The 15,957-nt window shown below is 38.4% G+C and overlaps 1 protein-coding gene across 1 annotated transcript in view; it reads right to left on the reverse strand.

Moving 5' to 3' along the window:
* Positions 1 to 2,484: 2,484 nt before the first annotated feature.
* Positions 2,485 to 15,957, reverse strand: part of LOC115042098 (uncharacterized) — a 40,147-nt gene continuing 26,674 nt past the window's right edge. The window contains exons 9-12 of the mRNA XM_029500129.1: positions 10,915 to 11,014; positions 9,471 to 9,529; positions 7,745 to 7,809; positions 2,485 to 2,570 (exon numbers count right to left, since the gene is read on the reverse strand). Coding sequence (XP_029355989.1) covers positions 2,558 to 2,570; positions 7,745 to 7,809; positions 9,471 to 9,529; positions 10,915 to 11,014 — 237 coding nt within the window. The 3' untranslated portion in view covers positions 2,485 to 2,557. The remainder of the gene's footprint in view (positions 2,571 to 7,744; positions 7,810 to 9,470; positions 9,530 to 10,914; positions 11,015 to 15,957) is intronic.

Genomic DNA, 15,957 nt, shown 5'->3' on the forward strand with positions numbered 1-15,957 from the left:
ACTCCTATTATTGATTCTGCCTTTCAATCCACCTTAACAATCCTAAACTCCGGAGCAAATCAAGAGAGCCGAGACTTTAACTGTTGTGTCCACTGATGTTTTCAAGTGTTGAAGGCAGCAGACATGTGAGAAGCCTTAACATCTGAAAATCTATAGATCCTCGATAACTGAACAAGAACTACATCTGTTGATAAAGACTGCTTAATGCTTGTGAGCTCGCTTGTGAACAAGCTAGCTAGCTGACCCAGAGTCAGCAATCTTTGACAATTTCTGTGTGATTGAAATCTTTACCTTGTAATTTAATAGCTTTGCAACATCTTTTAAATTCAGTTTTTTTGCCTATGTCGTGCCACACATACATGACAGAAAAAAAAGTAAAAAGGCTTTTCCACAGAAATGGAGGGCTTTAAATTTCAGATGGCGGATGGATAGTCAATGGTTTGGCTTAGTCCCAACAAATTCACAACAACCACAGAGCAGTTTCATGTAACTTCTTGAGCATTAACAAATTTATTTTGGATCCTCTGATCAGGTAAAAGCATTGTCCTTTTAACATCAGTATTAAGTCACTAATATTGTAAGGGCTACGGCTGAGCCCTTCATTAAAAAACATTAGTGTGGTTCATAAAGTGAAAACTTAATCCCAACAAAGGGATTCAACGCTGTGCCTGCAATACTAGTCACAATGCAAAAATTCATCTTTGCTCTGCGTGCTCTGGCAACATGCCACGCTGGCACAAAGACACAAAGTAAGAGAAGAAGACATTTAGAAAAGACTTACTCCTCCAGCGAGATGTTTGAGTACAGCTGAGGGGGGGCTGAGGACTGAGGATCAGCTGGATTCCTGGAGTCATGCTGGGTTGTCTGAACAGCCATCCACCTCTCCGGTAATGATGTCTGGGGAACAATTTCCAGTACAGCCCAGCACCTGAAACCCGACCAGAGATAATTATTAAAGAGATATAACATATTATGAACAAAAGTCATTTATTAGCACGCTTATTTCCCTCTATTCATATTCCTATTAAAAAAAAGAAAAAAAGCAACATATACTGATAGATTTAAATTAAAACAGCTGGTAGATTTTTCTAAAACAGTTTTGAGATTTGTTGCCTAAGGACCAAAAACAAGCCTCAGATTGTTACAAGAGGATGTTGCAAGACAGGGCCATTTGTCACAAAGACACACCACGGCCTCTAATCTAAAATAAGACACACACTCTTGCTTAGTCACCAAGCACCAGGCCGCAATAATCAACATTTTTATACGAACAATACATCAAATGAATGTGTAATGCGAACAAGCCGTAGAGAATTATCAGATAACTCTGCAGATCCCCACAGTCTTTCAAAGTATTGTAGTCTTACAAAATACTGTCACATTTTTCAGCTGACTGTTTTTGGTTTGATGGCACAGACGACTTTACTGCTCTGTTTCATTCTCACCACTGAGGAGAAACAAACCTCCTAACGTCAAACTGTTGTCAGTCTGTGCTTTATAGATGTGTGTTTGGACAATAGTTAGCTAAGATGTTCATCATATGAATAACAGCTTTACACAATTCTCACACTAAACATGAGATTTCATGCAAATGACACAGATCTCACAGCTCTCACACCAAATTCTTTGATTCCTCCAATGGAAAAATTTCATTTCTATTCTTTTGTTTGAATGAAGACATTACAGTTTTGTTTTTGAGCAAGTAACCCAGGAGAGGGTGACAAGTTTGTTCTACATACTGTAATGAAAGACTGTGTGTGCCAAATTATGTTAAATCCACCTTGAAATCAAAGTAAGAAGAACAAATATGCAGTTCAATTATGACTTGCCTTATTTTTTGCATGATTTCTCTGTGTAAAGTTGTTCAACTCAGCAGAAGTAAATTGGTATTATTGTTATAAATTGTTAATTAAGCTGATGATTTTTTTAACTGTCTCTTACAGGGTGCTCAACTAATGAGGGTAGAAGCGACAACATACAAGCAGGAGTATGATGGTTATTCACTGGGAAAACTTTTGAGATCTTTCAAATGACTGCATAATATTGAAGGCACGGTAGTCTTTCAAGCCCAGTTTCTCCTTTTTGACTAAGAGATTGCTGCAGGCCTGACACTGAAACTTTGTACTTTTGAGACCTCCCAAGGACATAAACATGAATTAATCACATTTGCCAGCAAGGCATTTCCACTCTTAACTGAAATTATTCACTGCTTTCGTTTTGGCAGGTCACTGAATCACAGAACATGCTCAATCAAGAAAACCAGGTGATCTTTGAAAACTGGTGGTCTCGTTTATGCAGCTGGCTACACAGTTTTCATATTCTCATATTTAACTCCCTCCAATATGACAAACCCCCCCCCGTTCTTGTTTTTCTTTTTTTGTGTGTGTGTGTGTGCTCATGATAACCCTCCTGTGTGACTTTGGCATCCATTTCCATGTGTGTTATGTATCCTCATCACTCAGCCCTGCATATCTGCCGAGCTCTGTACTGTGTAGCCCTCGAGGTTTACTGTGCTCCCTGATGAATTCCTTAGTGCTGGATTCTTCAGGGAAGAATTTCAAGAGCAAAGCCTTTTCAGAAAGTAGAAGGAGAGAGAGAGTGAGAGAGAGAAAAGATGCAACTGTGTCAGTTTTGTGTATGGCCTCTATTCTAGATACAATGTCTTTTGGTCCTTTTTATGTTAATTAGTGTCAATAAGCAAGTAAATGATATATTTCCTTATACTGATCTTCACTAAGCTATTACAAGGTAAAAAAGAGAGAAACCTGCACAAAAATATATTTTACACAAACTGGAGAAAACAAAGAGCTTCACATTTTATTGCTTAAATAATCTCCTGAAGAATTAATTGCATTTGCATTAAAAAATGGAAGTGGGAAAACGTGGTTACTATCCAGCAAGCATCAACTCCAACTGATTACCATAACATCAGTTTGATGTACACCACCAGTCAAAGGTTTGGACACACTTTCTCATTCAAATGAATGGGACAGTGTGTCCAAACTTTTGACTGGCAGTGTATACAGCAGAGTGCATAGAATCCTCATCAGAAATTTTACACCATCGTCTCCTGCTGCTGTAGAAATGTGTCAACATTATTTATTCGAAACGCTGCACATTAACTTTTGTTTTGACCTTTGAGGTGTCTATTTGAAAACACAACCTTCTTGTAGTGGGGCAACTGTTCAGTATGATGGATCATTACATGTTTACTGTGGAAAGACACATTTGAAGTTTCATAAAAATTAGAAGTACGTACAGCCAGATTTCATAAAAATGGGTGAAACCCGTTGACAGACGCAAGATGACCTTTGATATGATTGAAAAGTCACTGAAAAGTAAATGGAGTTTATGATGACATTATATCAATTTGTTAAGTCCTGTTTCCAAGGTCAAGAGACAGTTTCTAAGTACACTGGCGTCCCATTTTGTTTTTGTTTGTTTTTTTAATTGTCAAGGTGTTTGGTTCTGGAAGAAATCAGCCTGATAATTCTTTAGGGTAGAGCTAGTCCAAAGGTATTCTAAAAACAAAAACTGGAAAGCGGGAAACTGAGGATAAATCACAAGTTCTTTGTTTGAAACCAAAGGCCATAAAGTTAGGCTGCAGGAAAGAGAAAGGAATTCACAGACAGGTAAATTCACCCAGCTCTCTGCAGCACTGGCAGTCGGTCTCTTTGAATCGGCAGTGCAGAGTGCAGCTCTGAGAGATTTATCCGTTCATTTGTTGTGGCTATGCTCGAATGCACCCAACAACACACCATTTCTATTTTATTCTACTAGTCTTTCACTCTGGTGGGTGGCTCAACAGAATTATGTCCCCAACGATAATTATCAATCAAAATTATGGTCTGAAAAATGGAGGCAGAGGAAACTGCTTACCAGGACGTCAAGTATGAACAGGACCCCCCCAAAAAGAAGTAGTGTGATAAGAAAGAGAGAGAGAGGTGAGGGAAAACAAAGTGAGAGACAGGATTTGTATGTCTGTGTAGAGTGAGCCATCATGATTTCACTCAACTTATGGTATCAAACTGTGCTACATGTTGATGATCCTTGCATCTCTAATATATCCTGATCTAAAATTACATGTATGAAATGAAATTGTCTGCACCTGAGAAGGTACAGACAATTGAAAAATTAATGTTTTTTTGCAAACCACTGGTTATATTTTACTAGCTCTAACAAATCCAGTTGCATTTTACACAAGTGAAGCTCAATCTTACATGGTTCTTATGGTTCTTTCTTGTAGTGTTGCTTACATGTTCTCCTTATATTGCTTACAAAAACTCTGACTTCATATCCTAATTGGAAGAGGGTCACTCTAAACTCCATTATTTCAGTTCAAGACATTCGAAAAAAATCTACCTTGTTTGGAGACTATAGTGTATAAATAATACAGTAGTTTCCTTTTTAAAATGTTGAAATAAATACATGAAATCCATGAAGTCCATGAAATAAAAGTTGGCTTATTAATCAGATCAAATAATTAGTTTCAACAATGGCCCATACTGTACACACTAAAAACAACAAGATATCTTCATGGTTTAGTTCCACACATGCTTCAAAAGCTGTGTAGACCTAGGGGTGGTGATAGTTGGTGCCTGAACACTGTTTTACAGCAGAAGTACAACCTATAGATACTATGGATCTGCCTCAGGCTCAAAGCAGCAAACCACAAATTTAGTAACAACTTCTCGAAAATAAGCTTGCAGATGGCCAACAGCTGATACTCAGAGACTCAATAAACTTCCTGACACAGATAGCACAAGCCTGGTGTAGATGGCCATATGTTCAGATTTCTGAAAATGTTGGCCAGGATATTGGGAGAGCAAACCAAAGTCTGAAAAAAGAGGTACATGGGGATTTGAGAATAATATGTGTTGGAATAAGGAGTGAGGATTAGCAAAAGAGTCAAACGTTATCTAAAACTGAATTCCAAGTCAACATATAGACTCTCTGTGTCACGTCGATGCGGGGAGACCCTGAAGTAGCTGTTGGACTGAGAGAAGTTTCCTTTTCCCTACTGTAATGTAATGCTGAGATGAAAGTTGTAGCAACATGTACCAATAAAAGTATAAAAACACGAAAAGAGAGTTGAAAAAAAAAAAAAGTTTTTCCTCTGTGTGCTTTCGTAGAGAGCACGCCAAGTATGAGAAAATGGATGAAATGCTGCCGATCCTTACATAAACATACAGTATGTGCCACTTAAGAACAAATGTGTTTGCACGACTGTTTCTCACGAGACTCATTGTGGCCTGATTATGTCTGACGCATCCTGCTAGTGTTGCAGTGGCATATAAATCGAAACGCACACCGTACATATCTACAGCAGCTCTCAATATGTATCAACTGTAACTCTTTAAAGAACTCTGGGGTGGATGAATTGCTCACCAGGGATCATTGAAAGTAGATGCACATAAAACTTTCAAAAGACTCCAAAATGAAGAAAGGTCAAACATGTAGAGTCCTATTAGATGAGCAAACCAATTTAAGTAAGTCAGAGGTTGGTCTTTAACCATGAATTTACTGAACTAAAAATAAAGACCCAGTTTTTTTTCGTGTGTGTTTTTCATGCGATGTGTTGACCAAAGGTGGTAAGTGAAAGTGAAGCCTGTTTTTGGTACACAGACATAACTCTGAAATGTTATCATGAATCGATTTATGGAGGTGCCCTGTGAAAACCTGCCATTATAGCACAGTGCTTTGCCACGCAACGCTGCTTTCAAAATCTGGTGTGTAGGTTGGACACAAAACAAAAAAATGTAGCCTGAAGCTCATAAATCTCGGAGAAGTCTCCCTGAGGAGAGAGACTTATTGTGTGGAGCTGCTGTAAGTTGTTTTGCCAGAAGCTGATCAGTAAAGTACACTAAAGGTCAGATACAGCCAACTGGGTATAGCTCAGTGAAATTTGTCATGGATGTGCAGCTCACGCAGCAATGCAACAGAGCATTTTCTTGGGTTTAAATTGGTTGGATTTAACATTTAATTTTAACCAAATTTCTTCAATTGCTTTAAAATTGTAAGAGTCGGAACAATTCCTTGTATAAGAGTTACACAACATTAATTTTGATATTGCGACCTATATGACTGGGGTATGGCCGAAGAACCATTGGTTTTATCGTTGGGGTTAAAATGAAAACAGCATAATGGCTGTTTAAGTTGGAGGTCTTTGTTGAAGCTCTTGGTAGCTAAAATACGGTTTTCTACATACAGTATAGTTAACTGGGTTATCAGTGTAGGTGAACATATGATCAAACAGATGTGGCAGAGAGTTAGGGTTAGGTTAAAAATGGAGAAAAAGACAGCAGTTACGACGGTATGGATTCTCTGCATCCTGTGCGTTACATTTAGTGGCGTGGGACTATGTCTGTTTAATTCATTTCATTCATTTAAAAAGTGCTATTTGGAAGTTTTCTGTGCCACTGAACCTGGGTCTTTGTCTGAAGTGGGTGGTCAAGACTGTCAAACTGATTTAAAAGTGATTTGGTAAAAATCAAGCAAATTAGCAAAGGGTTCATTAACTTTATATAGGTAACAGCATTTAAGCTATCAAGTTTACAAGACAGTAAACTAGGTAACAGCTTAAATGCTGTTACCTCTATGGTGATATTCTCTCAGACTCGACAAAGCATGCAAAACATGAAAAACATGAAGCTATAAGTCTTCTTCTCATGACCCTGCGTGTATGTGTGTCCTAGTTTATCTGATGTAAATGAATTTACTAAAGAAACACATTCACAAACAAACAGAATCGGTCTGATTCAGGCAGCCAATATCCCTGAAGACACAGCTGCTGCGTTCGTGCAGCTACTGTTTAGGATGGCAAAAAGTATTAACTGTGGAGTGTAAGATTTAAATACTGTTGTATATATAAGTGCAACCAGTTTCCTGAATCCACAATCCTGGGGATTGTCAGGGGCAGCAAACTGCCACCTCTCCACCTGTCTGAGACTCTTCAGCTAAAACATAGGTTCATGCTCTCCGGTGCATCTGGAACCCTCTGCGGATTAGTGCCATGCCAGATGGCCTCTGAACAGTGTGGAGAAGATTTGCTCTACCATACTGCCTCATCCCCATACTCTCAAACCTTTCCTGAGGGTCTCTGCGGGGCTTGTCTCTGCAGCTGATAGCTCTGTGTCCCAGATGTTCCTGAAGTGCTGTCATACACGAGATCATTTAATCTCTCACCCTCCATCACCTATCAGTTCATAAATGCTAAATTTTCCAAATGTCTGCTTGTGGTTTACTTTCTGTGCATAACAACACTTCAGCCTTCATCCTAGGCAGGGTTTTAACATCCACTATTCACAAATGCACCATGCTTTTAATTCACGAGGACATTTGCCACAAAAATTTATAGGTAGTCCTTGTAAATTTAAAATTGGGATATTTTTTATCTATTACGTTCAAGAATTTTACCACATTAGCACAACACCACAACAGCCAAGACTAGGCTGAAATTTATAGGCTGTAGCTCTCAGAAATAGCTTTGTGTCCTTGGTGTCCTGTGGTGCTCTGCCCCAGGACACAATACACCAGATGTTTCCCTAAGGAAAGTTGTCAGCCATGGTAGAGGAGTCGATTTAAAAAAGCTGGTCAATGTTATTTTGTATAAAATATTTCCCTTTCTTACAAATGAGTGGTATGGTCCATATTTTATTTGTCATATTTGCCTTTTCACAAAGGGCAGTGAAGTGAGAGAAGTTAGAAGTTTAAAAACGAGAGCAGAAGAGAATATCGTTCCTACCAGAGAATGTTTAAGACTGTGCAGGTTGTCAGGCCTCCAAGAACTGCTCTTCGAAACCACAGGATCTGGTCATAAAGGAAATACAAAACATGGTAAAACAATAGCATATGATGTGATTATAATATCCCAATCCAACACCAGCAATAATATTAATACCAAATTATCCATTTATCAGTCCCTAACACCGACATTATATAATTTCTATGCAACCGAATGCTGAAGAGAAGCTTTTGATTGACAGTGACACACTTACTAGATTTGATCCGCTACCCTCTTGTGTCTATGTTTTTATGCAAAATGCTTGTGTCCAATGCAAAAAAGCCGACACTTTGGAGGCAACGACCTTCAAAAATACAAAGCAAATAAGGGATGATACATATTTTGTTGAGGTGGCGGAATTAGACGTAGGTGGTTTTACGCCTTACACAGGGTTTGTTATCCTGACAAGTGACATTGATGAGCATGCACTATTCCACGCACAGAGCAAACAGCAGCTGTTGTGGCAGTCTTCCTGGACAAACTGAGAAAGGGGCTGCAGTTGTGTTTGGAAACTGAATACTCTGGACTGTGGGCCACATCTCTGAGGAAGATGATGATGACGGCTGTTACTAAAAGCACTGACATAATGACAAATTATTAATAATGTACTACTCCTCTCGGCATCATATGAAAAGTGTGGATGCTATGACTCAGACCCTCTTATGCAAAAGGTATCAGGAGCTGAAGGCTGCAGCTCAGCATCATAATGCTGGTAACTAATGAGAAGAGCAGAGATTCAGCAGCATAAAACAAATGAGACTCATGTTTTGCAGATTATTTCACTGAATACACATGTTCAGTTTTCCCATAGTTTCTGATTTGATTGTGTCTCATCTGTTTTTCAGTAATATTGTATTGGCATCCTACTAAATAATTTGGCCCACCATCTATTTATCTTAATCTCCATCTCTAAATTTGACTACACAAAGAACAGCAGAAATGTGCATCAATTTGTGTTACTTCACAGCGTCTTTAAATACCCTCAGAGGAATTCAATCTGTCATATCTTGTTTGCCTGTTCCCGTATTTCAAAATGACTGGTCACCAATAGCTCCGCATACTGTTGAAACTTTTACATGGATCAATGCATTATTCAGAGACAAGACTAATAACCTAACTGACCCAATAAGTGGGTTGGGTTGGTGACCTGGTAGAAAGAGAGAGACATAGGCAGTTGAAACAAGCACTGCTTGACCAACTGTGGGATTAAAAAAACAAAACAAACAACAACACCAAAAAAAAAAAAAAAAAAAAAACCACACACAAAAACCCCAACAACAACGAAAAAACAAAACGAAACAAAAGTGAAATTCATCACTTTGGGTACCACAGTAATATCCACACTGATTGTGGAATATCTGAATGTCCATGTAATGTCTCCACAAAATTTTCAAAAAGGATGTTAACCATTTACTTATTTAACCAAGTTAATTAAGCGATAACCAATTATTTTCAAGGAAACATTTCATAAAACACCACAGTTTAACCTGAGGAGAAGTCTGTGAATTACTAAATTACTAAGCCCAGGTACATAATGGTCAGCTTGTCTGAGGTTATATGGTGAGAGGGACAGATGTCCAAGAGGTCATCACAGCCTCAGTGTACTAACACAGCTGTGCCCTAAACCATTTATAAATTTAGCACATCAGGTCTGCAGTTCCACCAGGATGTAGAGGGCTAGATTTACCTGTGTTCTGTTGTGTGAGATCTGTGAGAAAAGCATCGGCATCACATTTACAATCCCTCCTGTTGAGACAAAAACATAAGAGCAAGTAAATCTTGCAGGCAGAGACATGAAAGAAAATCCCTTTCAGAGGAAGCGTAGTATACCTGGAAAACAAATGAAATTCCTCAAATAGCTTAATATCTTAGCCTAAAAATAACATCAACAACTACTACAAATACCAGAATGTGAAGCTACACAATATGTTTAGTAAACCTCATTAAAAATCAGTAGATATTGTGTGTGTGTGTGTGTGTGTGTGTGTGTGTGTGTGTGTGTGTGTGTGCGCGTGTGCATGTGTGTGGAGAGAATTTGCAAATATAGTTTATGGGGATACTAATTTAATAGATACCACCTAATCAGTGCCTTCAGCTTTCGAAGTTTTGGTTTCCTCACTTGTTTGGGGTCTGCTACGTCGGATATTTTGGTGTTTTCTCCCTTTTGCTTTTTCTTTTGAGGTGTCAGCCCATATAAGCTCCAGCGAAATCTGTCCCATCCTGCATTAAGAAGCTGCGCACCAAACTAAAAGGATTGTATTAGTCTGCATTTCTGTGGGTTGTCCTGAAGTCCCATCATAGCCAGAATGTTGTTTGAGAACCTTTTAAATTGTGACCGGACTACAATTTTGAGGTAAACATAATCCTTTTTTAATCTTAAGGAAATGATTTAAAGTTGTTCTATAGACTGTTCCGCACAACTAGCAATGACAAACTGCAAAGCAGCTGTCATGGCTGGCAGTTTGCATGTTCGAATGGCCCTCAGAAGTAATGAGAGTTGGAGGAAGTACAGCCTGAGCTGTCACGCAAACGCTAATGAAACAGAGCAATACCCCGTTATACTGCCACAGCTGATGTGTTGCAGAGACTTCAGCGCAAACACTTGCTGGTGGTGTGCATGAAAAACTTTGAGTTGGAGTTGAACGCTGGTTTAAGCCTGAGCTTAACACGTTTGAATGTATTCTGGGATATTTTCATTCAATTAATTGTATTAATTCCTCCTTTGTCTCACCAACTGAATGTTATTATGTCACATTTTCATTAGTGCAGTTTTCCAACCACACTGTTAACGGGTGAATGTCCAGTAATGGATGTGGTCTATGCCGTCTTAGTTCATATACAATATCATGTCATGATAATCTCTCCAAGAACTTAATCATACATGCCAATCTCATCCTTTTTCATTGTACTTCATTGTAAAAAAATAAAAACACCATCAGAAATATGTAAAAAAAAAAAAAAAAATCAATATATAGGCAGGTTCAGTTTAGCCTGAATGCAGTCATAGCTTTTCTCTCAGAAGCTCGTTTTCATCACTGCTGAAGCTGCCTGATAATGTGCATGTAGTGACAGTGAGTACACGCATTAACATAGATTAAAAAAAAAAAAAAGAAGAAGAAGCTGCTTCTCACCCAGAGCCACTGTGCCCATTAGGAACGGTTTCCCCATCTGACTGAAGTCACTGCTGCTCTGAAGGCCGACCTCTGACCCCACTGCAAATGTTACAGCCACCTGAAAAACACACAAACATGAATCTCATGAGATTAATTTAGCCAAAGTCAAGATCAAGTTGATAGGTCCATGTGTATATATATATATATATATATATATATATATATATATATATATATATATATATATATATATATATATATATATATATATATGGAGCACACACAAGTTTGTGTCCAAACTTTTGACTGTTTATAAAGAACTTAAAGAAAGATGGTATCTTAATTTCCAACACACAATATTTAAGGTGCTTTAACAGTTGTATTCATCTAACTAATGTTGTCCAACTTATAATGGCCATTTTGGATTTTTTTTATTTATTTATTTTTTTTTATTGTTGCTTAACTGACATTTTTTTATGCTATTATTTATTTTATTTGCTATTATTTTACTCTTCGGTAAACAAGATATTTTATATGTGTTGTATGTCTTCAATAAGAAATTCATCAACAGTTTAGAAGACAGAGTGAAGATTTGAATTGAGAAACAAGACCCTGAAACTTGAATTTTTGAAAGCTTTCATAAAAACCACTCGAAGACCACAGTGAACTTAGAAACCTATGCAACATTTAGAGAGTGATGTCAGTGCAGCCAGTGTGTGAGGCCAAAAAGAGAGTGCCAGAAAATAGACCAAAGTGTAATTTTTGTGTTTCAGGGCAACAAAAAAGTGCCGTAGTCTGTCAGCTAATGGACAAAAGGAGATGGGGACACTCAAGAAAGCACCAAACCATTTTCAAGCTACAGGCGTGTAATGGAAGTGAGGGTGGAGAAGGTAACAGAGGACTGGAGTGAGAGAGAGAGAGAGAGAGAGAGGAGAGCCATGGGGAAACAAGATGCAAAACTGACCAAAAGCCAAAAGGAAGAGCATTTGAGAGAGTCTCATCATTCTCACGGAGGAAAAAAAAAACATATTTCAATGACCTTTAACAACACACAGACTCTCAGAGATTACATTGACTTGCATTCATTTTCTGCCAATTGGATCTAAGCTTTAGCATAGCTACACTTGCCTACAACTAAATTTAAAACATGCTTTCCCTTTAATGAGTTACATGGTGAGGACTTTGTTTTGGAGCCCCATAATATCACTGCACAAACAGATAATACACACACACACACACACACACACACACACACACACACACACACACACACACACACACAAACACTTCCCATGAACCCAGCTGTATCATCCTCTTCCAAGTGAGGCTGCAATATTCCCTTGTTGTGCCTGCAAACCAGCAGCATTAAAGGTTCGATGACAACTTTATTATAGGTGAGGGTCTGCAGTCTTAACCAATTAGAAAGCCTGAATAAGTGTCACGCTAATTATTTCCAGAAAGCCGTGAAATTGTAGTCGATTCTCCGTGAATAATCTACCTTCCAACACAATTCCACGGCTCGGTGCATGAGATTCATTTAAAAGCGTGTATGCGTTTTGTGTGTGTGCATCTTTGTATAAAGCTGTGTTCAACCAAATGTGTGGTCATAATGGCCAAAGTTTCATTAAGGCCTATTTCACAATGACTTAATAGGTCTCTTATCAAGGTATATCAACTTGATTTGGGCTACACTGTTATTTTATGTAGTTGCAGGTTTCTATGTGAAGCAATCAGTCAGCTGACAGGCCAAACAGAGCTGATGAAAGAAGCATTTGATTTGAATGAAATTATGGTAGGGGGAGGAGAGGGGAGGAGAGGGAGAGGACCCATATGGGAGAAACAGGTGCGACTTTATTACTTTGCATGTGTAGCTTTTCCAGTTGGCCAAGAGGGAAATACTACGATACGAATGAGTGCTACTGGTGGTACTGTCTTGAGGAAGTTTTGCAATCACTAAAGTCAAAATAAAAATAAAAATAAAATAAACTGCAGGCATCAGCATGCAAACTGATGATGTGATGTTTGACCAAAAAAAAAAAAAAAAAAAAAAAAAGGTCTGCGTCACACTGACAAACTAATTTCAGCCATTCAAATTATTATTTTTTTTTTTTGTTGTTTTTCGTCAAATTTATAGCAGTGCTTTAAATTAATAATATCTTTAGCATGCTTTACAATGTTTCCCATATTGGTGTAGCATGTAGGCACGCTAACATGTGTAAGCACTTCTTAACCTGAAGTTCTGAATATGTTAGATATTCTGAATATTGACCTGACAATAATAAGGATCAAAAGAAGCCTCAAAGCTTTCAATTGTGTTTTTCTGAAATGTTCTGTTTTCCCCAGATGTGGGTTCAATTATTTTAGTTTAGTTCTCCTCTTTGTCCAAACCATTACTTGATGAGTTAACTATGATCCAAAGTCACTGCTTTACTATAAAGTCAAGTGGATATACAACCTGATGCTCGATATCTCATAGTTGCCACACTTGTTAGTACGAATACAAAATACTGATTACTGAAGTGTCGTGAGTCTGAATTTGCTGCTCACGAAGGTGAATGACTTGATTTCAGACTCAGCCCAGTGTTTTAACAGGCAACTCACTGACTCTCCTGCTGACTTTATTGTACCCTTGTGATCATAATTCTCAGTACATTGAATCGTGTCAGTAATTCCAGTATAACCCACCTTTCCCCTGAGGAGAGGTCCAGTAAACCAGAGTCGGTGGGAGGTTCTGCCTGACGTACACAGGCACACCCAGACTGACAGACAAGGATAATTAAACTGATACACAAACTTGGCCATAAACCATTTGTTGACGGTCACATACTCCAAGACGATGTAAGGGTGGGAATCATTTACTATCTCACGATTCGATTCCAATTTTTGGGGCTACGATTTGATTAAAAACGATGGATTCATAATGATTTCTGCTTCAATCTGTAGGTGTGCAAAGGATCCTCATGATCTACCCCAGTCTGCTTTGCAGAATATCAAATGGAGACATTAAAGTGTCCCCCCCCAGAGACTAGCCGACAGACTGGACTGCAGTCTTTTTTTCAGAATAAAAAGGAACGTATCTGTCAGGAAAATTCTCCCAGGGGGTCATGGCCCCCACCAGTGAAGCAGCCGTCTGAGTACTAAGTCAAATGAGAGTCACTCACTGAGCTTAACATAAACAGGCTGACTATCATCTACTTCATGTCAGAGATGTCAGTAATTGGTGGAAAACCAAAGAGCATGGGGATAGAAGAAATTAAAAAGTTTACAGTGGATTTGATATTTCCACCAGTCGTGGGACGAATTTTCATAGTTTTATTGTTGTTTTTGCTTAAATGTGTGGAAGCATTAAAGTTTTCAGTTATAACTAAAGAAATTGTCTATATTTCGTTACTTTGAACACTGTCTTGGGGAGACATTTTAAAATCGATTCTGAATCATGGTAAATGAGAATCGTGGTTCTTATATGAATCGATTTTTTGGCCACCCCTACAAAAATGGGGGGGGGGGGGGGGGTTCGCCTTATATGTGTCCTAAAAGAAAATAAACCGTCTAAAAATCCCATCAACTTTCTTACATTGGCCTTTGTCTCATCAGCATCAATCCCAATCAATAAGGCTGCCCTGCGGGGGCTGTCCCCACTCTGTCCCTCCACAGACCGCCAGCAAACTCATTTAAATCCTGCTCCAAACATCAGTCAATTTCACAAGTTGTTTACTTCCAAGGTTTCACATTCAATTTTCATAAAGTTGACTTAAAAAGAGCTGGATGCACCAATCTAACTTCAGATTTTTCCGCTCTCTGAAAGTGTTTTGTTTTTTGTTTTTTTACTGGAGACACAGCTCCCTGAGGCCAGTGTTTTAGGTATTGGAATAAATTATAAACACCTTTATTTAGGACTATGCTCCTGTGATGGGAGGAAATCAAAGAGACCACAGCATTGATTTTGTTTTGAGAGTGTTTGGAAATCCTGGTAAATGCTTTAAAGGCAATTTCCACATATTTTTCACTTTTAATTTTGAAAAAGCTTTTTCAGCTTGTGTCATACTTAAGCATGTAAAATAATAATATTCATAATTAATCTTTTCAGTATTGAGTAATAGGACACATGTAATACCAGTTGGTTAACACAAACGCTAGTTTCTGACATTAAGCTGACATTAACTTCCTCAAGCCTTTTCTTCATATCACCCCCTCGCCCTGTCTCCCACCCTCAAAAGCCTCGAGGGTTACTGGACACTTTTCCAATGTCCAATTGATCTGTGCTGACAAAATGTTAATAAGTTCTTTTGAGAACTTTTTAACTTTTTAAGTTATTACTGTGCTCTCAAGGCAATGATCTTAAAGCGCCTCAGTGAGTGGTTCAATGGGTGTTTTGCAGACTTTCCCTGCCCTGGGGTTTGCCTCTCCGGTTATTGACATGCTGCCATACCATGCTGGTCAAGGTCTTTGGTAGTTGTCGGAGACATAATAAACCAACACAATAAACAGCTTTATTACAGTACTAAGAAACTGCCCACATTATTCTGTGAGGCAATAACATTTCAGCATCTAACCCTGCACAAAAGAAAAATTTAGCTGGTAGATATCAAATGTAAAATTTTAATATGCAGACGTTTTATATGTTCAAAATTCCTGTCAGCATAACTACCATACAACTAAATGATCCGACACTCAGCCTTAATTGTCTAGTTTTGATTTATAGGTTGAGACATATAATAGTCTTTGTAATTTATGGGTTGTCTTGCATAATAAAACAAAGAAATAATAATGATCCAGTCGCTGGGTGTTGAGGTAGAGTGTCACAATGCTGGGAAAAAACAGAGTGAGAGCCAAATGCAAATCAAATCGGGTGGTGCAGAAAAGAAAGCATGTTTGTTCCAGACTATATCATAATATGATTTCAAAAAACATCTCATGTCTCCGCCTCATGTCAACGCCTTTGATGCTTTACTATAGCTGCTGACTGAAGGTCAAATTTTGCCAACCCTTTCATTTGCCATGACATCACTTATTAAAACGCCCCTCCCACCCCCAACTCTGCTTCCTCTATCTTGGCAGCTC

Source organism: Echeneis naucrates, chromosome 4 (genome assembly GCF_900963305.1).
Source record: "Echeneis naucrates chromosome 4, fEcheNa1.1, whole genome shotgun sequence".
In the NCBI taxonomy this organism is placed as follows: Eukaryota; Metazoa; Chordata; class Actinopteri; order Carangiformes; family Echeneidae; genus Echeneis; species Echeneis naucrates.